This window comes from Globicephala melas, chromosome 12, assembly GCF_963455315.2.
Source record: "Globicephala melas chromosome 12, mGloMel1.2, whole genome shotgun sequence".
NCBI classification, from domain to species: Eukaryota; Metazoa; Chordata; class Mammalia; order Artiodactyla; family Delphinidae; genus Globicephala; species Globicephala melas.
This window is the reverse complement of record NC_083325.1, coordinates 32,053,521-32,077,699: the sequence shown is the minus strand read 5'-3', so window position 1 is coordinate 32,077,699 and position 24,179 is coordinate 32,053,521. Positions and strand designations below refer to the sequence as shown.

The following is a 24,179-nucleotide window of genomic DNA, read 5'->3' as shown; positions in this document are numbered from 1 at the left end:
CACTGCCAAGCCTTTGCTCCCAGCTGTCCCCATTGTCAATCAGAAAAGTAGAAGCAGGGTCTGGCCGCACAACCATCTTGTCTCTCTAAGACCAGGGCAGTTCGCTTCTACCACTGGGCCTTCCATACGGCCTCTCCGCACCTCCTGCCACCTACTCCAAGGAGTTCCATCCTCTTGCAGGGCAAGGGTCACCTATTTCCTGCCTGAGCATCACTCAGATGCAGAGTAGCTGCATTATTGTCTTCTCCTCATGGGTTCCAGGAGACAATCCCCCCACGGAAAATAGTCTGAGCTTGGAATTCTACCAAAGCACAGACTATTCTGCCTGGTGTCTTTAATACATACACAGAGAGTCTTCTAAAGAACCGCATCCACCAGTAGACTGTTACACCAGTAACAGGCTCTGGTCCTCAGGTGGGGATTTTTTTTTTTTGCACAGGCTCCGGACGCGCAGGCTCAGCGGCCATGGCTCACGGGCCCAGCCGCTCTGCGGCATGTGGGATCTTCCCAGACCGGGGCATGAACCCGTGTCCCCTGCATCGGCAGGCAGACTCTCAAGCACTGCGCCACCAGGGAAGCCCCTGAGGTGGGTATTTTGAACATTTGTGACTTTATAGTCGATTGTCTCTTTGTATATTTAAAGTATACATTGACATATGCTAGTATCACATTAATAAATTTTATATAAGGTTGTTTTAAGATACTCTGTTTTTAGGAAAATACCCACACCAAGCTGCTAATAATGGGATTAGGGATAAAGGTAAGTGTGAGAATTTTCATTTTCTATACTTAGTATGGTTTGAGGTGGTTTTTATTGACAACAACACATGTTACTTTTGTGATCACAGACAAAACTTAAAAACATGGAAAATATATACTTCACATACTATGCCTAATTAAACACTACACACACACACACACACACACACACACACACACACACACACACACACACACACACACACACATATGTATTCTTTATTCCTGAGAATAGTATTTGATGTGGGGAGAGAGAGAGCACGAGCGGGTGCAGGTGAGCGTGGAGTCTGGAGACACCTGAACATGGATGAGGTGACATCATCAACAGGTAAAAAGCTGATGAGGAGGTGAAGTGCTGCCATACAAAGTGGCATTTCTGTCTGGGCAGCTTGAACTCTTCTCAGACCCTTCCTTCCAAGTGATGGCTTCTGCTCTACTTTACCTAAATTACAGGAAGTCCTGGTCCTTTGTCTCAATATTCACTCCATTCAGCCCTCCCCCGCCTTTTGGTCAATTAACATTGAGAGCAGTTTCATTAGATGAGCTATATCACTATAGTCTGGCTTTTGGCAGTGATAAAAGTGCTTCCAGGGGTTTGCCGTGCATATCACTTGTCTTCCACCTCCCACCACGCCCCTGCACAACCGTCTACACACACACACACCACACACACACACAACTTGAAAATGGTCTGAATGTTAAGACAGTTTTGTAACTTATTCAATAAACCATGCAAAAGATTAATTACACATTTATACATGTAATTTGAGTTCAACCTTCTCCTGTGCCTTTCTCTACACATACAAGGAGCTCAGAACTCTGACACTTGACTTTCTGTAGAATGACATCATCTTCTTGGCCGTGTGCCTGTGGCTGTTCTCCTGGCTGAAACTCAAGCAAATGTCAGGCAGGTCAAAATCAGAAGGGGGAAATATGGTTGTGTGAAATCAACTGAATCAACTCACATTTATTACAAAGCAACCCTGGGCAGAATGCATAAAGGCTGAAGAATCAGAGAAAGCTTAAGACATTCCCGAAGGGAGAGTGTTGATTTGAATTCTTAAATTAAGCTACTGATCCAATTTCCATTTTTGCATTTTGTGATCTTGGCTAATTTGATAGGCAAAATTTTATGCCATTGTATTTAGGTGAAATTTCTTTGATTACTGGTGAGAGTAAGCACTTTAAAATACATTTTATTATTATTTGCATTTCTTTCTGTGAATTGCCTATTTGTATATTTTGCTCATTATTCTTTCGAGGTACCAGTTTTTTCCTTATTACAAAGTAACAGTACTTCATATACGAAGGATCTTGACCTTTTGTCTGCAATATTTGCCATAAATATTTTTCCTAGTTTGACATTTATCTTTTAGTTTTGTTTATGGTTTTTCTGACTTTCAAATGTTTTAATGTAGAAAAATCTATCCATTGCCTTCGGGGTTCATCTATTACCTTTTTGTTTTTTGCTTAGTAAAGGCTTTACCACTCTGAGATCTCATGAATCTCATAAATTTTTATCAGTGTTTTCATTCAGTTTTTAATTCTTTGAATTCAGCTCTTTAATCCTTCCTTATTGCATTTTGGAATATAGTGTAAAATAAAGATCTAAATTAATGATTTCCCCTAATAGGTGAATCTCCTATTTGTTGTAATCAATTCACCCTTTTCTCATTTATGAAATTTAAAGGATTATACAAATAATATAGCTGCAATTAAAAAAAATCAGAAAATACAAATAGTGGAAATGAGGGGGAAAACACTTGTATTTTCTTTCCACTCTGAGTTGAGTGTTAGCAATTTCCTCTGCCCTTCCAGACATTTTCTTTTCTAGATGTTGCATACATTTCGCCTCCAAATGGAATCATATTGCAATATGGTTTTGTAACCTGATGTTTTTCCGTTCAGTAATGTATCATGACTATCTTTCCATGTCAGTCAATATACTTTTACAGCACTACGTCCTAATTAACTTTTCACTGAAATATATTGTACATTTAGAAACGTGTACATTTCATAAGTGTACAGCTGGATGAATTTTTACCAACTGAACACATCCATGTAACCAGCTGCTAGATCAAGAAGAAGAATATTACTAACACCCCCAAAACCCTCCCAATGGTTCTTGCCTGTGATCTCTCTTCCCCAAGGGTAACCATTGTCCTTCTGTCCTGACTTCTAACAGCACAGATTGATTTCATAGTCCTATTTTTGATAGCTACATTGTATTCCATCACACATAAATGTATCACAGTATACTTGCTATGGGTTAAATTGTGTCCTCCCCAAAGATATGTTGAAATCCTAACTTCCAGTACCTGCGAACGTAACCTTATTTGGAAATAGGGTCTTTGCAGATATAATCAAGTTAAGATGAAGTCATCAGGGTGAGTCCTAATCCAATATGACTAGTGTCTGTAGAAGAGGAAAATGCCATATAAAGACAGAGACACACAGAGAAGAAGGCTATGTGACCATGGAGGCGGAGATGGGAGTGATGCTGCTGTAAGCAAAGGAACACCAAGGATTGACAGCCACCACCAGAAGCTAGGAAGAGGCAAGGAAGGACTCTACTTAGAGACTCAAAGGGACCATGGCCCTGCCAACACCTTGATTTCAGACTTAACTTCCAGAACTATGAGAGAAGAAATACCTGTTGCTTTAAGCCACCTAGTCTGTGGTACTCTGTCATGGCAGCCCTAGGAAACTGATAACCCAGTTTTGATGACTTTGGGGTTTTTCTTACATTTTATTATTTTATAGTGTTATGAATATTTATTTTTTTCCTTAAAAGAAACTATAAGAATGATCTGAATCAAAGAATACTAGTAGACAATGTGCGTACAAAGTACTTAGTAAGACAATGGCTATGATTCACCAACTCTATCTCGAAGTGTTATACTTGGTGATAGAGGTGATGTGGGCTCCTTCCTTTGTAATGAATTCCTCTGTAACTCCAGTCTCACCAGGATTCCCTAGCCTGTGGGTACAGTGGGCCCACATAAAGATATAACTCACTTCTGCCACCACCTCCATAATCAGAACATTCCAGCCCCTTATCTCTAGGAGTCTCTGGGGTGGGGCATGAGGCAGTGGTGGTTATCATTCCAGTTCTTGAACAATCCTTGCACCTTCTTCTCAACGTCCCAACACATCCTCCATAAAGACTTTTGGGGGCCTGACTGTGCTACTCCCTCTGAGAGTTCATTAAGTCAGTGGAAGGACCCATCTCATCTTCAGAAGCTGAGCTGCAAGGTGCCAGGGCACTGTGGCATTCCATGTGGTCCTCATTGCATTAGAACCAGGCAATGTTTCTTTCTTTTTTTATTTTTCTGCGGTACGCGGGCCTCTCACTGTGTGGCCTCTCCCGTTGCAGAGCACAGGCTCAGGATGCGCAGGCTCAGCGGCCATGGCTCACGGGCCTAGCCGCTCCACGGCATGTGGGATCTTCCCGGACCGGGGCACGAACCCGTGTCCCCTGCATCAGCAGGCGGACTCTCAACCACTGTGCCACCAGGGAAGCCCCAGGCAATGTTTCTTAAACGAGGAGAAAAGGCCTTTCTTAGCCACTCTGTACCAGGAGCCCCCAAACAGCCCTCCCTGTTTTGTCTTGTCTCCCAGAGTCCTGCTGCCTGTAGCCCTTTCACCTGGGACTTAGCTAGGAAGATTGGAATCTGAGGCAGACACCATGTGTCAGCTGCATTACAGTGCCCATGTAAAATATTCCAGATTGATGATTCCACAGTTAGACTCCATGCCGGGATGTATCCAGATCTTAACAGTGAGCACACTTTCTGCTCAAACTCATTACCTGCTGTCTTCTTGAGCCTTCATGATATTTTGATATTCATAGGTAAAATATCCTCTTCTCTTCTTTTTCCAAAAAAAAAACATTCTTATAAGCCATGACCTGTTTATTTCTCCAGATAAATATATGAATAGTATTGTCGACCATTAAGAAGTTGTCAAGGATGGCATCAAACCAATGAAATTAACAAGAGAGCTGACATCTTTGGCATGTTTGTGTTTCCATCAGGAATGACAGCATGTCTCTGTGCCTCGCTGAATCTCCTTTCACATCTCCTCCAGAGGGATTTGGGGAGCTGGAGAGGAATGGCAGAGAGCAGTCCAAACAACCTGCTGAGTGGGCTTTGGGAAGCCGATCGAGCATTGCTGGCTCGAGTACAGGGGAGGTCATTGAAAAAGGAGGCAGGATGAGTTCTGAGCCAGCTCTGGGTGTCTTCCAGGAATTCTTGATTTTTTTTCATGGCACTGGATGAGAGAGTGTGCCCAGGGAACAAATCTGATGAAAGCAGAAAATAAGCTGATTTAGTAAAATTTGTCAGACAGGAGGAATTGTGGCTGAACCCTGGAGCCAAGGATCATGGAAAGAAGGGTAAATTGAAAACAGGTAGCAATGTGCACTGTGGGTGTGGCTGAGCAGAGAGGCGGGGCTGAGCTAAATTTCAGGAGACTTGGATTCCAGTCTGAGCTCTGAAGTCATGCTGCTCTGTTCCTTTGGGCTAAAGGCCTTTCCCCTTGAGCATCTGTTTGCTCTTTTCTCGCTATAAGAGTGCTCACTGAAGGGCCTCTAAGGCTCTCCTTGAGCTGGGTTTCTAAGTGGTATTTACTAGAGCAACACAGGAGTTGCATGGCTGAAAAAAGCCCCAAGATGTTAAACCAAAGGACATAATTATAGAATGATGTGATGAAGGAATGAAATTTCAAAGCACCTTTGGGATGATTCCTGCCAGTGGAATAAGAAAGGAAAAAAATCCAAGTTAGCTCAAGAACGTTATTTAGGGGTGAGGGATACCTAAAAGCACTAAAAAAAAGTGCTTTTCAAATGAGTTCTTTCTTTTGGTTTTGTTGGGTGACGGCTCCCTGAGGTGAAATTCTCTCCGATACTGTGACTTGCTTTGTAGGTGGGATGAAGTAAGGAATGTGCCCCTTGCAGCAGGAGACTCTAACCACAGAAAAAATTTCCAGGCCATTTGTGTCTTTGGGGCTACACATTTGAAAAAGAAATTACATCATTGGAGTTCCAGATTATTTTAAACTCATTTCCTTTCCTTCTTCTTTCCTTATTTTTTTTTAAAAAATTTTTATTTACAGATTTTGCCATAAGCCTAGGTTTAACTCTGTCACAGAGATGAATTATTAAAATTGGGCCCCAGATAGATGTCTGCTTCACAGATGGAGGAGGCTCCCCTGAAGCCTTTGGCAGAAACTGACATGTAGGGACTAAGCCCTTCAAAGGAGTCCCCACCAAGAGCTGCAGTGCATAGAACCTGCCAGACTATATCTGCTTCTAATATTTCCATTTCCCCCATGGGGGTCCTGGCCAATAAATTCTTCCAATTATGCCCTCATGACTCCAACTCCACAAGTCACCCAGTACCTCACTCCTCTGAAGGTCAAAAATGTCTTCATTGAGGCTAGCATTATTGTTAGCTTCAAGAACCATTCATTGCTGGGTTTTTGAAGGGGAAATAGGAAAATTCTAAGTTTTGCATTGTACCCAGCCTCCAAGATGGCCTCCAAATCAGTCCCCAATGATCCACCTCTTGGTATTCGCACACTTGTGTGGTCCCCTCCCACACTCTGGCAGGGTGTGCGTGAGTGTGTGAAAAATAGCATATTGCAGAAGAGGGGAGGTCAGCTGCCATGTAGTGAGGTCACTCGGGCAGCCTAGAGAGAACCCCACATGATGAGAAGGAACTGAAGTCTCCAGCAACAGCCAGTGAAAACTAGACAACAACCTTGTGAGTGAACTTGGAGGTGGATCCCCACCCCACCCCAGCTGAGACTTCAGATGAGAGTACAGCCCTGGATGACAATTTGACATCAATCTCACGACAGACCTTGAACCTGGAACCACCCAGCTATGCCACTCTCAGATTCCTGACCCTCAGAAACTCAGTGAGGTAATACATGTTTGTTGCTTTCAGCTCTGAAGTTTTGGGGTAATTTGGAATGCAGAAATAGATAACTAATGCACTCTGTGCTTTGTTTTTGGTTTTCTGAGTAAATAGGAAGACATGCTATATGGAATGACAGGTCAACATGTGTCTATCTTATATGTTCCCTGAGTTTGGGGCAGGATCAAGGAATCCATATGTTTAACTAGCACCCCAGATGATTCTTATCATCAGGAAAGTTTGAGAAACAATACAGAACAGGATTCAAAAGTGAATGAGACATACCTCTTCTTCAGGAAACTGTGCAAGATGGAAAGCAAATTGGTACACAGAAATACATTTAAAGAGAGGCACCAAGTGTCAAGGAAAGGTTTGAATAGCCTTGGGGGAATCAAGGAATGCTTCCTGGAAGAAATGACACATGAGTAAGATCTCAAGGGTTGGTTAGGACCTCAGGGAGCGATATATGGAAAGAATCACAGAGTGAGAGTAACTGGTGGCATTTATCAGGGGCCTGCATTGCACCAAGCACTTTACCTGCCTCATCTTATCCAGTCCTCACAACAGTCCTGTGCAGTAGGAGCTACTGTCACCCATTTTACAAGTGGGAAAGCTAGGCTTTGGTTAGCACACTGTCCAAGGTCACACAGCTCCTGTGTGCAGTACTAGGTAGAAAGGAGATAGCTGACTCTATCTGCCATGCTTTTAACTGCTATCGTGTTCCATGTCCTAGGGGACATGAGACTCAGAAATGTGAAAGGCTGGGACATTTTTGCAAAAGACAGGAGTTTTGTGGAAATAACAGAAGAAGGTGTCCACGTAGGGATATGGGCCAGGGGAGGATACTGTATGAAGAGCTGGAACATGGCAGTGGTTTCCTAGTGCAAGCTCAACTCATTCATTTAGTGAATGAGGAAAGGGAGTCTCAGAAAAGTTCTGTGACTTGCCTGAAGTTTGATAGTGGCAAAGAGGAGTAAAAGTCCAGACCCCTGGCAGCCCCATTTCCATTGTGGACAACTGGAGGCCAAACTTTGATGCCTTACTAAGGAGATCTGAGCTCTATCATGGCTTTTTTTTTTTTTAATAAATTAATTTAATTTTGGCTACATTGGGTCTTCGTTGCTGCGTGTTGTAGTGCGCAGGCTTCTCATTGTGGTGGCTTCTCTTGTTGCGGAGCACAGGCTCTAGGCACGCAGGCTTCAGCAGTTGTGGCTCACGGGCTCTAGAGTACAGGCTCAGTAGTTGTGGCGCACAGGCATCGTTGCTCTGCAGCATGTGGGATCTTCCCAGACCAGGGCTCGAACCCGTGTCCCCTGCATTGGCAGGTGGATTCTTAACCACTGCGCCACCAGGGAAGCCCATGGCTTATGTTTTCTGTTTGTTTTGTTTTGTTTTTAAACAATTTTAAGTGTACACTTCAGTGACATTCAGTGTTTTCACAATGTTGTGCAACCATTACCACTATCCGTTTCCAGAACTTTGTCATCAACCCAAACAAATTCTGTGTCCATTAAACAATAACTCACCATTCCTCTTCTTCATTCTATTTTCTGACTCTATGAGTCTGCCTAATCTAGGTACCTCATATATGTGGAGTCATACGTATGTTTATCCTGTTGTGTCTGAATTTTTTCACTTAATATGATGTTTTCAAGGTTCACCCGTATTGTAGCATGTATCAAGACTTCATTTCTTTTTCCCCCCATTTTTTCTATTGTGGTAAAATACATATACTATTTACCATCTTAACCATTTTTAAGTGTACAGTTAAGTGAATTAAGTCCATTCACATTGCCGTGCAACCATCACCACGCTCCATCACCCTAACTCTTTTCATCTTGCAAAATTAAAACTCTGTACCCATTAAATAGGAGCTCCCCTTCCTTTATCCCCTCAGCCCTTGGCAAGTGCTCTTCTACTTTTGGTCTCTATGATTTTGATGCATCTAGGTACCTCATATCAGTGGAATTAGGCAGTATTTATCTTTTTGCGACTGGCTTGTTTCACTTAGTATAATGTCCTTAAGGTTCATCCGTATCCCATCATGTGTCAGAATTTCCATCCTTTTAAAGGCTGGAAAATACTCCGTTGTATGTACCTACTACATTTTATTGATCCATTCATTTGTTGATAGACGTTTGGGTTGGTTCTACCTTTTGGCTGTTGTGAATAATGCTGCTATGAATATGGGTGTACAAATATCTCTTTCAGACACTGCTTTCAATAATTTTGGGGATGTACCCAGAGGTGAGATAACTGGATCATATGGTAATTCTTTTTTTTTTTTTTAACTTTTGAGGACCTGCCATATTGTTTTCCACTGTGACCGCATCACTTTACATTCCCACCAACAGCACAGAAGGGTCCCAATTTCTCCACATCCTCGTCAACACTTTTATACTTCATTCCTTTTTTCAAGGATAAGAAATATTCTAATGTATGCGTACACCACATTTTAAAAAATCCATTTATCAGTCGATGAACATTTGGGTTGTTTCCCCCCTTTGGCCTGTTGTGAACAATGCTGCTATGAACATTGATGTACAAGCATCTGAGTCCCGGCTTTCAGGGTTTTTTGGGAAGTGGAATTGCTGGATCAAAAGCTAATTTGATATTTAAGTTCTTGAGAAATCTGTACTTTTGGAGACCTGTGCTCTGTAAGTTAGCTCTGGTCATCCTAGCCTTTTGAACAGATATCCCTGGGTGGGTGGGAGGCCACCTCTCTCTCCCGCATCCACACCGCTGCCCTCCCCCCGCTTCCTTGCTTTCCGGAAAGCGGTTCTCAGAGCCTCTAACACAGAGGTCAGGCGGCTGAAATGAAGCTGACCCCGGCGTCCAGCTGGGCTTGTCTGAGGGAACTACCTTTGGGTCGCTCCCAGCGTCTCCTGCGAGGGCGGTTTGGGCAGGAGGGGAGGCTCCTCCCGGTTCTCTGAAATCTCGCCAGCTCATCGGGCCCGACCGCCCACTCTGGCGGTGGCTCCGGGGCTGGCCAGGTGAGCGGCCGAGCGGTCCCGAGCCCCGGGGTGGGCGCAGCCCTGCGGGATGGGAGCCTCGGGCGCCGAGTCCGCGCTGAGCCGGGCTCCGAGCTCCACCGCCCTCGTTCCCGCCCCAGGCGGTCGTTCCGGAGCCTGAGCCCAGGGAACGCGCGCTCCCTCCGGCGTGTCCTCGCCTCGAGCTGCCGCTTCTGCGTCCCCGACACTCCGGCCCCGGGGGGACTCCCGGGGTCCCCAGCCGCGCGCGTGCCTGGGCGACCCGACGTGCCCCTGCCTGGAGCCCGGAGCCCCTCCCTCTCGTGTCTCCCGGACCCGGCGGAGCACGCCTCCCCGAGCCGGGCACCCCGGCCCTGGGCGCCCCACGGTCACCCGGGCGGGGACAGCGAGGGGGGCGGGGGGGCGTTGGTGGCCACGCCGAGGAGCCGCGGTCCTCTGATCTGCGGCGGCGAGAGCGCAACTCCCGCAGAGTCCAGCCGGGAAAGATCCCCGAGCAGAGGAGGGAGAGAGGGGACCCGTGCTCTTCCTATGGGCCTCTGGGAGAAGCGGCTCGTGTCCCCGGACCCGGAATAAAGAGCTCAGGACCTTGTCCGCCCGGCGCCGGGATGCCGCAGGTACGGAGCGCGCCCTCCGGGGCGATGCTCCTAGGACTCCACGCGGCAGCGGCCGCCAGGGCGCGGGGGCTTTTGAGTGGGGAGGGGGCTTTTCAAGAGACTCGCACTCGTGCTCATTTCTGCAGGGGACCCGGTCTGTCCCCTCCTTCTGTCCTTAGGCGTAGCCTCTGAGGCTCCGAGGACAAAGTTGGGAGCAGGCTTATCAGCAGAGGCTGCAAAGAGATGCTTCCAGAGATGGGAAGGTCTGGCCAGGGGGCAATCCCTAAACGCAGGGGCTCCAGAGGACACCGGGTGACAATGGGGTTCCTTCTGGGGAGGTGAGAATGAAGGAGAAAAAGAGATCGCTGGACAATTTCTCCCCAAATCCCAAATCTCCTAACACCCGTTCTCCCCAAGAAGTTTTTATGCTCTTTGTTTTTAAAACATGACTTTGAGTCTTCCAGGTAGCGAGCTTGCAGGGTCCCTCTCCAGAGGTGGCGCGCCTCGGAGACCCACAGGGCCTGCGAGGGGTGAGGACTGTCCCACGCGGCGGACTGCATCCTTCCTGCCTGGATGGCAAGCCTGGCCCTCTCTGACCTTTCCGATTTGGGTTCTGCTTCACACACGATAGCAGCAAAGGGCAGGGCCTGAGAGGGGCAGGACCGATGCTCAGAGGAGGAAAAAAATCTGCGAAAAATGGAGGGGAAGTGTTGGGGGAAAGATGGGGGACTGGGGCTGGGCCTCCCTGTGCAGAGGGACTTTAGTTCTACCCCCAAAGGCAGGCTCCAGACATGTCACCTTTAAGGGATGTGGGCAGCATGCTCTCCTGAGGGTCCTAGGAGTCTTTCTTGTGTCCCCCTTTCCCAGGAACCTCAGGCTTCCACACTTCCCCTCCCTCTCTGAATTTCCTGCCCTCTGTGGAGCTCTCCAGACCCCAGCCCTCATCTTACATCCCAGCAACCTGGCCTGATGTTTGCAGGCTCTGGGAGGGACTGGATCTGCAGGGAGAGGGACGGGGACATGGGGATTCTGGCTCCCTCTTGGTTCTGCATCCCCACCGGTGCAGCTGACAACCCCCTCCTGGTACCCCAGCCCCATCATCTGGGTCACGAGTGCCCTCCTCTTCCTCGAAGCTGACCGAGGAGGCCTGGGTCCTCACTAGTAATTCCTTGCAGTCCTAGGATGTAACACCCTCCCTCTCCAGGGACCTCCATGCTTTACAGACATCACTGATCTCTTGCCTGGAGAATGTTGAAACTCTGAGAGCTCAAGCTATTTATCTCAGGACACACAACCAGCCAAGGAAGGATTTTGTTCCAGAGTCCCCTTTCTAAGCCACTCAGTGATTAGGCTGGGACTTCACTCTTGCAGCCTCTGTGTGGGGACAGGCCTTGGTAAATGCTGTGCCTGGCTTCTAGGCTCACATCAGACTTGGAAGTAGGAACAGGAAACCTAGTGAGGAGAGGGGAAGGTGGCTGCTACATAGGCTCTGATTTTAAAGCAGTGTTTTGCCAGAAGGAAAGAGGCTTGGAGAGCAGTCAGGCCTGTCTCAAAGTCTTGCCTCTTCAGTGGAATTCAGAATTTTTTTTTTTTTCGGTACGTGGGCCCCTCACTGTTGTGGCCTCTCCCGTTGTGGAGCACAGGCTCCGGACGCGCAGGCTCTGCGGCCATGGCTCACGGGCCCAGCCGCTCTGCGGCATGTGGGATCCTCCCAGACTGGGGCACGAACCCGTGTCCCCTGCATCGGCAGGTGGACTCTCAACCACTGCGCCACCAGGGAAGCCCCAGAATAATTTTTTAAGCTACAGAATGGGACAATTCCACAAGGACAAAGTTCAGGCTGTCAGGACAAGGAATGGGGTTTGGAGCAGGTCACTTTGGTTCTCTTCAGCCTCCCACACTCCTAACTTTGGTCCCTGAGAAAAAGTGCAACATTCAGAATCTTCAGTGAAACGGAAATAAACTGAGTTAGCGCTTGTTTGTCTCTGTAGCAATCTAACCTTCCCTGAATGAGTGGGTATGTGGTTTTGATTCCTTTGTTTTCTTTCCCTGGTTCCTTTATTTCCACTCCATCACCTGTTCACTCTGGGCAGGTGGCTAATGGGTCAGCTTAGTTTATAGAATGGTTTTAAATTTAGCCAGGTTCACTTACCTATGTAGCCAATTGTTTGTATGTCTTTCCAAGGCTTAGGATGGAGCTTGGATACTGGACCCCAAGGACGCCTGCAGGGACAATCTGACTCATTAAGGGAAAGCTGAGTACCAGCAGAAAGGGGAGACCTCAGCCTAACGACATCTCCCCAGAGGAATTCCCAGGAGTGTTGCTCAAGGCTTCACCTGGCCAGATGGAGGTCGACATGGGGGTCATGGATGAGAATGCCACAAACACCTCAACCAACTATTTTTCTCTGCTTGACCCCCACGGAACCCAAGCTGCTTTCTTCCCATTCAACTTCAGCTATGGCGACTATGATATGCCCTTGGACGAAGATGAGGATGTGACCAATTCCCGGACCTTCTTTGCTGCCAAAATTGTCATTGGCATGGCGCTGGTGGGCATCATGCTGGTTTGTGGTATTGGCAACTTCATCTTCATCGCGGCCCTGGCCCGCTACAAGAAGCTGCGCAACCTCACCAATCTGCTCATCGCCAACCTGGCCATCTCTGATTTCTTGGTGGCCGTCGTCTGCTGCCCCTTCGAGATGGACTACTATGTGGTACGCCAGCTCTCCTGGGAGCACGGCCACGTGCTGTGCGCCTCTGTCAACTACCTGCGCACTGTCTCTCTCTATGTCTCCACCAACGCCCTGCTGGCCATCGCCATCGACAGGTGAGTGAGGGGTGGGGACAATGAAGGAAGGGGCAGTTGTGATTGATGAGAGGTATCTGTATTCCCCAGAGCTGTGGATGCATGGGGGCCCAAAGGTGACCCATTTATTGAACAGTGAAAAGAGTTCTAGTTTTCCAGTGGTAAGCAGGCAGGAGGTAGTGGAGCCCCCTAGAGCTGGGCAGCAGGAAGGCTTTTGATCCCTCTGTTATGGACATGCTCCTAGATGTTGTATCTGTCAGAGGTCTAGAGGTAGGCGGCTCCCAGGAGGTGTGGAGGGACAAGTTTAAGTTTCAGGCAGTTACCTCTTGAGTCAACTTGGAAATCTTGAGGGAGGTTTCTATCTCATCAAGACATCCTCTACTGATGCCCCTACAAACACCGGTTGATTTTTTTATTGTTATGATGATTTTTTAAAATTTTATTTTATATTGGGTATAGTTGATTAACAATGTTAACACCGGTTGATTTTAAATAACGTTGAGGGATTTGTTCTAAAAAACAAACAAAACAAAACAAAACAAAAAGGAGACCTATGCTTACTTACTCTGTTTTGGTTGTTGCAGTAATCAGCCGGCGGCTTTTCATACATTAGTGTACAACAGTACAGAAGAGCTGTTTCTAGTGATGAAAAATAAAATCAGTAAGAGCAGCCCATGCAAATCTTTCCTATGTTATCTTTAGGCTTTTCATTTAGTATAATCTCCTGTGCTAATGGGCCAGAGTAGTTTTTGTTCCCTTGGAACAATTTTGCAGGCTTCTGTGCCCAAAGTTGGACTCTTGTTACAAAACACCTTGTTGCAGTCCAGAGACAGTTACCCTGAGGGTCTAATCGGGCCTCTGTGTACTTGGATCTGCACAGCCCGTCTCTCTCTCTTAACCCAGAGAACCTGAAGCACAGATGGTCTCCGTGTCCCATGGCCTCAGGGCTCTGGTGGCGTTCAGCTCCCTCCCCCCTCAATCAGGACACCCCAGGACAGTGTTCCCGGGAGGAACACAGCAAATAGAGCCCGATTTCTGAAGCCATCAGTGGGATGACCAGGGGTAGAATACCTAGACATAGACCACTCCCAAGGGCAGAGGGTTGAAAAGGAGCCTGGCCTTAAAACCTAGGAGGATATTGGAATTAGCACATGAAATAGCCCTCGGTTTGTCACCCATAGAAGGTGTCCAGAGGTGTCATCCCTGCGCAAGGCTTGGCCAAGCTCTTCCACATGAGTCACGAAGCCCCCATGGTGTTCTGTCCACCCAGCAGCGGACCCTGGGTGAATCTGTAGAAGGAACAGGAGGGACAGGCAAGCAGAGTATCTGCCCCCCAAGTTCCCTTCACAGCTGTCGAGGAAGATCTCCGAGGACCTTGTCTCTAAACTTTTCTGAAAGTGCCACCATCCCTCTTAGCACATGAACAGGACAAAACATATGGGGTTATTTCCTGAAGTTTCACTCTGGCAAGACAGTTTTTCACAGAAGGTGCTCTCAGCCACTGAAAGTGGGGTAGGTAGGTGCCTGCTGTGGGGTGGGCCCCTGCTCCCTGGGTGAGACCCATTTTACCATGGAGGGGGGCTACTCGTAGAAAGAGGTAACACTGCAGGAAGAAATGGCTTCAAGGGGAATGGGAGCCAGGACAAAATCAGGGCATTGGGCTATTCTGAACATGTAAGAGGTAATATCTATGTCAATCAATCCACCTCCATCCACTGAACTCTTTCAAACTCATATTCGCCTTTCATATGAAACTCAGCTTGTCTGAAATATTGCAGGCATTTCTCTTACGGTGGGTATGTTAATCAGGAACGTGCTTTGCATCGGCTATGGTTAGGGTGGGGCTGTGATTGGAAACTTGACCCCAGACACTGGGTTTGACTTTGTTAGTTTTAGGCAACTAATTTTTGTCTTGATATAAAAAATATGGCCACAGTTATAAAAAATCTTTATTTTTGTTTAATGAAATTTCTGTAGGAAAAGTGTGAGCAGTTAGTCTGCCTGGGTTTAAATTCCTACTGCCCCACTTATTAGCTGCAGGGCCTTGTGTGTGTTAGTTGACCCTTCTCTGCCTCAATTTTCTCATGTATAAAATGGGAATAATTAGAAAACCTAATTTATTGGGTTGCTTTGAGGATGAAATGAAATAATACATGGAATTGTTTAAAACAATGCTTAAAACAGAGTAAGCACTTAATAAACGGCAGATGTTATGCTTTTAAATTAACCCTTAAAGGAACAACAACAACAAAACCAGATAAACTAATGACTATTTCCGATTGGCTAACCTCTTTGCTTTCATGACAGTGATTGTTTTTGTGATGTGATTAAAGAAATAATGATACAAAGTTTCTAAGAAACACAGCTCTCAAGATATAGTAGAACAGAACTATTTATCTCCCACCCGTTCTCTGTTTCTACTATTGGTTCTATGGTTCTCCCAGGCATCTAAGCTCAAAAGTTCCCTCTGTCCTGGCTGCTCTCTCCCTTTCTCCAGCATTCACTTAATTCCCAGGCCCTGACAATCCCCTCCCACACCCGGCCCAACCTCCCCACTGCTCACCCAGAGCTGAATTATCAGTCTCCTCTTGGTCTTCTTGCGGCCAGTGTCTCTCAGCTCCGCCCCTCTGCCAACCCTACTCCCTCACAATCCATCCTAAGCATTCATTCATTCACACAATGCATTTTTTTTTTTTTTTTTTTTTTCTGTACGCGGGCCTCTCACTGCTGTGGCCTCTCCCATTGTGGAGCACAGGCTCCGGACGCGCAGGCTCAGCGGCCATGGCTCACAGGCCCAGCCGCTCCGCGGCATGTGGGATTTTCCCAGACCAGGGCACGAACCCACATCCCCTGTGTCGGCAGGTGGACTCTCAACCACTGCGCCACCAGGGAAGCCCCAACACACAATACATTTTTATAGAGCGACTACAAAGTTACAAATACTATTTCAAGCACTGGTGATACGATGGTGAATAAGCAAAAAAGCTCCTTGTGCTGATGTAGCTTGATGGAGAGAGAACAGTCAGGCAAGCAACCAAGGAAGGTAATTTCAGAGCATGAGAAATACTCTGAGCAAAAACAAATAAACATAACCTATAATGGAAAAGGATCCGAAAAACAAATACATATATGTATAACTGAATCACTTTGCTGTACACCTGAAACTAACACAGCATTGTAAATTAACTCTTCTTCAATAAAACAAACACACACGCAAGCAAACACGGAGCGTGACCAAGGGTGGGAGACGCTCTAAGTGGGAATCAGGAAAAGTGTCTCTGAGAAGATATTTGAACAGACCTCTGAATGATGGGGGAAAAAAACTGGCCTTGTAAAGACTGGGAAAGAGCATTCCAGACAAAGAGAATTCTAAGTGCAAAGGCTTCGAGACTGGAGCAAACCTGAGGGTTCTAGGAATAGCAAGAAGGGTCCCATGGCCCAGGGGAAGAAAGCAAGACTGCAGCCAAATTAATCTTCTGCCTCATACACACCCCCCTCTCCTGCTCCAAAGACCTCTAACGACGCCACTGTATACAAAATATAGCTGGAATCTTTTCATCTGCTTTTCCACCATTTTATTATCGAGCTCCAGACTGCCTGCCCATCTCATGCTGGGTAAACACATTGATGTCCTGTGTTCCAAAAACGGTTGCAATCTTTTTGAGAACTGTCACCATGGCTTATGACATTTCTGTTCATCCAGTGCTAGGTTCTTGCCGAAGGTGAAGTTTTACTAAGATCCTAGGTGCCCAGAATTCACAGACAGCAAAAGGTTATAAAAGAAGTAAGGCATGGGGCTTCCCTGGTGGCACAGCGGTTGAGAGTCCGCCTGCCGATGCAAGCGACATGGGTTCGTGCCCCGGTCTGGGAGGATCCCACATGCTGCGGAGCGGCTGGGCCCGTGAACCATGGCTGCTGAGCCTGCGCGTCCGGAGCCTGTGCTCCGCAACGGGAGAGGCCACAGCAGTGAGAGGCCCACGTACCGCAAAAAAAAAAAAAAAAAAAAAAGAAGTAAGGCATGATCCCTGCTCTTGGGAAGCTTACCATCCAGAGTGCGGGGGGAGGGGTGAGAACTAACACAGGAAAGTTAGGGGATAAGTAAAGGGTCAGTTTGAAATGAAATTTAGAGAAGGGGGAGATTGTGGCGTAACAGAATAATCAGAGGAGGCTTCATGCAGGAGACAGACTTTTCACTGGCTTTCAACAAATGACGATCAGCAAGGAGAAGAAAGGATTGCCAAGAGGGTAGGTAGAACTGTGTTTGCAAAAGCCGAGAGGTGAGAGTGCTTGAGGTGAGAGTGAGGTCCGGGGAGCGGGGTCGGGGACGGGGGACAGGGCAAGGAATGTAAAAGAGTAGAGATCAGAAAGAATAGGGTCCTGTTCTAGAACATCACAAAATCTAGGCACAGGGAGTCAGACCTGAGGGTAGCAGGGAACTGCAAAAGATCCTCAGAGGACTCTGTCCCCTCAGGTCTGGGTTTCTTCTTTGATGTGGAGACACCTGCACTGCCCTCGGGGTATATCTTTTGGATCTCAGGCACGTGGGGCACTGGGGTCCCTCCTTTTTTTTATGAGGAATCCAGGGGAAGCTGGCCAGTCTGCCTACCTGTTGCCAGCTCTCTTGTACTGTCTGGACGAGGCAGCTAAGGCATGAAGGACAGCACTCAGCCTTAGGAAGCCCACATGCTTCCTGGTGAGCTTACTGGTTGGGGCTGGTTGGCCCAAAAAGCAGCTTGTACATTTGCTACCCATCCCATGAGCCGCCTAGTAGCTACTGTGACCGCCACTTCCGTGATTAGAACTGGGGCTGAGTCCTGGGGCAGAGAGGGGGCTCAAATGCTCTTTGCTTAATCACCCAGCCCACTGACATCACACAGTGGCTGGACATTTCTTTGTCCAGCAGCCTTCATTCTTTGTTCTCTGGGAAATGCTGACTCTTAAAGTGGATCTGGACCTGAACCACTGTAGTGGTAGACACGCTACAATGCCAAGCGCATACTCCTAAGGAAAGTAGTTGCCAATCGCCTGACTCCTTTTTGGAACGTCAATAGGTTGAAACTGACTATGATGAAAAGAACGGAGGGGCTGCCAGGATGCCAGAAGGGCAGGAGGAAGGGATATTGCTTGCTCTGGTTTGAAAAGGAAGGAACAATTGGCGTATTGGCAAGCCCACTGGATTTGGAGCAAGATCCGGATGGGTCTGCGTCATGGTTCTGTCGATTACTAGCTGCGTGGCTTTTGACACGTTATTTAACTTCTTCAGACCTCAGTTTGCTCTTCTGTAAGGTGGGCATCTTTGCTCCCTTACCTATTCAAATGAGTTGGGGTTATCTAATGAGAATGTGGATTTGAAAACGCTCTGTAAATTCTAAGTTGCTTTACAAAGTCAAGCAACTATTACTAATAATGGAGTTCTGAGCCTAGCATACCCAAGGCTGGTGGCAATCCTTGAAACCGTTTTCTGCAATTTGCCTATTGGTTAATGTATTTGGAAGACCTCTTGCACAGCATCTGGTGCTAACTTTGGGGATGGAGGTGGGGTGATGTCAGGATGAGCTAACTATCTGATGGGCAATCACAGATTAATTTTGATGTGAAGATTAGTAAATCCAATAAAATAGGTCCAATAAAATAGAAAGTAGCATAGAACTTGCAAATGCAGGATTTGCCAGTAATAGGTGAAAGAAAATTGCTTGCTATACAGAATAGCTCTAAAAATACATTTTAGGATACTAAGAGTTTCTTCTTGTACATTAATAACCTATTGTTTATGTGCAGTGTCTCAGTGGAGCTTCACACTATCTCTGTGAGCCTGGTAAGGCACTTGATATTCCCATGTCACAGATGAGGAAATTGAGTCCTCAGGGCTAAGAAATGAAAAATTCGCATAGTAAGTTTGTGGCAAAGCTGGGAGTAGATTCTTGGTCTTCTAGATCAGCATTCTCCCCTACGTGTTCATTGGAAAAACACTCTGAGTTTGAAAATATCATAAAGACTTGGGAAATTACTAGTGGGAAAAGAAGGAACAGAATCATAGAGTGAACGTTCATATAGCAAGCAGTTATGAATACAGAAATATTCTTTGAGAGAGTAATTAACAGAACACGGTGGGGTAGATAGAGAGGGAGAGAGCTGGTGAGAACAAAAGCTCTAAACTCTTAGTTTTCGTTATGGTTCAGAGCAGCTTTGGTGCCCTCCATACAGCAAGAGTGGCATGGTCTTCATGTGCACGGACAAAAGCATTGCCAACACCCTGCAGACATTCCCATTTCACCCTCAGCATCCACCCTGGGAGACTGGCGAGTGCCAGGGATTGTTGCTGGTGGCGGAGCATGAAAAGCAGCCAGATGGGCGACCAGAGGGTGGACCCAACCCATCCAACTTCATCTAACAGCTGGTAGCCACAAGACAGCAGAAGTCTTGTGCCGCTGAACTCTCCATATGACACTCAATGGGGTTGGCTGTCTGTGTTGTGGGAAGGACAGAAACAGCAGGAATATGACAAAAAAAAAAAAAGAATGACCCTCCTCTTCCAGTCAAAATCCCAAGTAAGATGACCTCAAAGGGATTGGCTGCAAAGGGAACAGAATTGTTTGGCTTTCCTTCAGGCCTCCGTCACGGTTGCCCTTGGCTTTCCCAGGGATGAGCTGTGGACACGTGAGGATGTGTTTATTTCCAGCGTTGATTAGTCATTCCCTCCCACTTCACTTGCCATCTTTCTCCTTCTCCTGCTTCCACCCCCTGCCACACACAGAACATCTTCCAGGAAACCAGAGCTCTCTGTCTAAGTATGTGCACTCTCTCTGGGAAGGAGGCTTTCATACTGCACGAATGACTCACATCCCCCGGAAAATGCTCTTTCTTGTTTTCTGGACAACTGTGGTAACAGCAGTGTGGTTTTAAGGGAAAGAACAAATGCAATATCTTTTACTGTCTGTTGCTTTGTGGTTCAAAAAACAAGTTCGTGTATATTCTCAATTGATTTTCACATCAACCATGTGAGATAGGGTTAAATGTTTTCTATCGAGAGTCCTGTGGTATTTGACCTTGAGAAAGTCACTCATCTCTCACTAAGCTCCATTTTTCAACCTGAAAAATAAGATAAATGGTCACATGCTTTTCCTCCAACTTTGCATGCAGAGCAATGTTTTTAAAAATGTGGAATGAAGGCAAAGCTTTTCTATCAGAGAGGGCAAATCCTCCCAACAACTCTGGAATTATCAGGTCCTTTTAGCTCTAAGCTGTAGGGTAATTAGGATGAATGGCCCTGAAAACAGGAAGGACCTGGGAACAGTGCCAGGCTAGAAACCGATAGGAGATGTTATTACTACATTTAATAATAATAGTTACCATTTATTGAGTATATACCATGTTTTAAACTGTGCCAGAAATTGTGTCTATATTGGCACATTTAATCTTTAAAAACAAACAAACACAAAAACTTTTGCAGATAAGGAAATTGAGATTCAGAGAGATTAAACATAACTTGCCTGTCCTGGGCATATATCCAGACAAAACTCTAATTCAAAAAGATACATGCACCCCTATGTTCACAGCAGCACTATTCACAATAGCCAAGACATGGAAACAACCTAAATGTCCATTGACAGATGAATGGATAAAGAAGATGTGGTATATATACACAATGGAATATTACTCAGCCATAAAAAAATGAAATAATGCCATTTGCAGCAACATGGATGGACCTAGAGATTATCATAGTAAGTGACTATGTAAGAGAAAGACAAATACCATATGATATCACTTATATGTAGAATCTAAAATATGACACAAATGAGCTTATCTATGAAACAGAAACAGAAGAGACTCACTGATATAGACAACAGACTTGTGTTTGCCAAGGGGTGGGTGGCGGGGTGTGGAAAGGATGGATTGGGAGTTTGGGGTTAGCAGATGGAAGCTTTTACATATAGAATGGATAAACAACAAGGTCCTACTGTATACCATAGGGAGCTATATTCAATATCCTGGAATAAACCATAATGTAAAGAATATGAAAAAGAATATATATATATACATATATATATAAAACTGAATCACTTTGCTGTACAGCAGAAATTAATACAACATTGTAAATCAACTATACTTCAATTAAAAAATAAATAAAAACTTGCCTGAGGTTGCACAGCTAGTAAGAGGTGTAGCTGGAGCTGGCATTCAAGTCTGCCTTTCCTGGAAGCCCACATAACACTGCTCTTTCCCTCCACACCTACCATTTGTGACTCAATGTTGCCAAAATAACATCATCCTCCAGCACTTCCTTACCACAGTGGTTGATCCCATTTGTGTCCTTGTCCTAGATATCTGGCCATTGTCCACCCGCTGAGACCCCGCATGAAGTATCAAACAGCCACTGGCTTGATTGCCTTGGTGTGGATGGTGTCCATCCTCATTGCCATACCGTCAGCCTACTTCACCACTGAAACGGTCCTCCTCGTTGTCAAGAGCCAGGAGAAGATATTCTGCGGCCAGATCTGGCCAGTGGACCAGCAGATCTACTACAAGTCATACTTCCTGTTCATCTTCAGCATTGAGTTCGTGGGCCCGGTGGTCACCATGACCCTGTGCTATGCCAGGATCTCCCGGGAACTCTGGTTCAAGGCTGTCCCTGGTTTCCAGACTGAGCAGATACGGAAGCGGCTGCGCTGCCGCCGGAAGACGGTCCTGGTGCTCATGTGCATCCTCACCGCCTACGTGCTGTGCTGGGCGCCCTTCTACGGCTTTACCATTGTGCGTGACTTCTTCCCCACCGTGTTTGTGAAGGAGAAGCACTACCTCACGGCCTTTTATGTGGTTGAGTGCATCGCCATGAGCAACAGCGTGGTCAACACCGTGTGCTTCGTGACCGTCAAGAACAACACCATCAAGTACTTCAAGAAGATCATGCTGCTCCACTGGAAGGCTTCTTACAGCGGGAGTAAGTCCAGTGGGGACCTTGACCTCAAAACCACGGGAGTGCCTGCCACTGAAGAGGTGGACTGCATCATACTGAAATAACCCCAGGACAGGACCTTTGGGACCCTGAGCAGTGTGCTTAGGTACACGCTATCAACCAAGAACACTTGGTGTGTTGCATAGGGCAAAGCAAATGGACAAATATGTCAACGCTGTGTTCAGGGAGCTCAGAATCTCTAAAACGGGTGTGATTAGACACCATCACCAGTGGCTGACATTCATTGAACATCTAGTTTGTGCAAAGAGTAGGCACTGGTGAAACCTATATATGTTGACGATATTTAATAGGCAAAAAGAAGTAACGATGAAACCAAGAAAAATGTTGGGAGATAGCCTGGAATAATGGGGTTTCCAGAAGGGAGCCTAAGTAGGCATCTAAGACTGTGGTACATGTGTCTGTAGGGTGAGGGTCTCTCTGGACCATCTAAGTTACTCATCAGACACTGATGTAGCCCATCTCTGGGATTGTTCCTAGGCTTGAGTTCACTCCTGACATTTGCAGGGCTGGGGCAAGAATACAAAGCAGGCTTCTGGCTCTTCCTGCAACTTTCTCTTCTCATCCTTGGTCCTGATTCTCACCCTGGGCACCCAGGAAAGAAAAGAACATACAAATGGTTGGTGGGGGGGACCCAACAATGAGATTCAGTGACTCTACAGGCTTACTGAGGGCTCGTCCCTCTTTCTAATCCACCTCCTTTGTTTGGTGGTTTGAATTTTGAATTTGGAAATTTGGGATCAGAATATCTGATCCAGCCTTGGCTCCATCACCTGTGTGGGCCTGGGTAAAGCCTCTTGGTGGGGACAAAGATGATACCTGTGATGGCTACCAATGGGGTGGTTGTGAAGAGCCAATGAGATAATATATGGGAAAACTCTTTCAACCATGCAAGCAATCAAAAGAATGGACTAACAGCTGTGTGTAGAGCCCAGGAGAAGGAAAAACTTGTCACCTTAGCTTATGTATCTAGAAACCTCACCATCTCCCCCTTTCATCATTCTTTGTGTGAATATTCCCTTGCTCCTCTCAGCAATGCTATGTATGCATTATGTGCCTAATAGCATGATGGTACAACAAGGTAGTGAAATTTGGTGGCAGAATTATAGAAGGAGATGGTAGCTTGGTCTCCAGGCAGAAGATGAGCTCAGGGTTTTAGAAACTTCAGAATCAGAGCATCTTTGTGATGATGGAAGTGTCAACCATGCCTGTTCCTAACCAGTGTGAATCTGGGCTATGTGATACTTGTTTCATAGTCTGGTTTTATTTTCATGAGTGTGTATAGCTATAGAGCAGATTCGTCCTTTACTTCTTAAATAATTCTAGAACAGTACATCTATAATGCTATTTAAGTGACATGTGTATGGTGTTTCCCCCTCCAAACATAGTCAACTCTTTATTGACAACAAAGTTTATTTTTCTAATAGTTACTCTATTTCCCTGGAAGACACATTTCAAAAACCTATTTATTTCTTCTTATTCATCATCCAGCAGACTTACCCTATGGTTTAACCGGAATACTCTCAGAGGATAAAAACTAATTAAAATATTAGCCTAAAGCCAACGTGCTTTGGAAGGTAATTCTTCTTATTTTTTTTTTTAATAAAATCGCAGATTGCATTCTAAAATTAGGAAAGTTAGTTTTTGGACTGAACAATAATAAAATGATATAATTTGTGGTCATGTTCATCTTTTCCATTAGGAATACTAAATGTGAGTTGACTGTATTAAATAGGAATTTTTTACATGTGACAACCAAACCTCTTTCTGATTTTCAGCCTAAAATATCAAATTTTCACTTGTTTGCCTGTCTATAATATTTCTAGATATTGTGTCTGTTCGTGATTGTACAGTGAATGAAAGTGTTGTTATCAAGTGAAATAAAACAATCTCTCTATATAATCATTGACCATAGTGTTCCTGTAATATCTGCTCTCCCCCATCCTTTTCCAAGTTACAGTGTGATGGTTTTCTGAGTGAGCACTGAATAGACGCTGATTCCATGATCATACGAATTCTGAGAATAATATTTCATGTTCTTCTTGCCTACAAACTTCTCTCCATCCTAAAGAGATTTAAGTGATTTATATTTTCTTCCTATAAGTCTGCTTTGGTAAAACCGTAGCATTTGAGTGC

At 45.9% G+C, this 24,179-nt stretch overlaps 1 protein-coding gene across 3 annotated transcripts; it reads left to right on the top strand.

Annotated features, from left to right (window-relative positions):
• The first annotated feature begins 450 nt into the window (after nucleotides 1-450).
• On the top strand, nucleotides 451-23,950 carry PROKR1 (prokineticin receptor 1). Of its 3 annotated transcripts, none has more exons than XM_030877427.2 (3): nucleotides 451-586; nucleotides 12,449-13,093; nucleotides 21,394-23,950. In XM_030877427.2, the coding sequence occupies exons 2-3, from the start codon at nucleotides 12,609-12,611 to the stop codon at nucleotides 22,088-22,090; spliced, it is 1,182 nt and encodes a 393-aa protein (XP_030733287.1). In that variant the 5' UTR covers nucleotides 451-586; nucleotides 12,449-12,608; the 3' UTR covers nucleotides 22,091-23,950. The 3 variants fall into 3 exon arrangements, with proteins under 3 accessions (XP_030733287.1, XP_060165561.1, XP_060165560.1); XM_060309578.1 differs by lacking the exon at nucleotides 451-586 and adding an exon at nucleotides 5,072-6,686; XM_060309577.1 differs by lacking the exon at nucleotides 451-586 and adding an exon at nucleotides 9,666-10,284.
• Nucleotides 23,951-24,179: the final 229 nt, after the last annotated feature.

Excerpts from the sequence above, each read along its gene's own strand:
- PROKR1 (XM_030877427.2), top strand. The coding sequence starts at position 12,609 with ATGGAGGTCGACATGGGGGTCATGGATGAGAATGCCACAAACACCTCA. Across the intron at positions 13,094-21,393 it reads CTGGCCATCGCCATCGACAG|ATATCTGGCCATTGTCCACC; the intron begins GTGAGTGAGGGG and ends TCCTTGTCCTAG.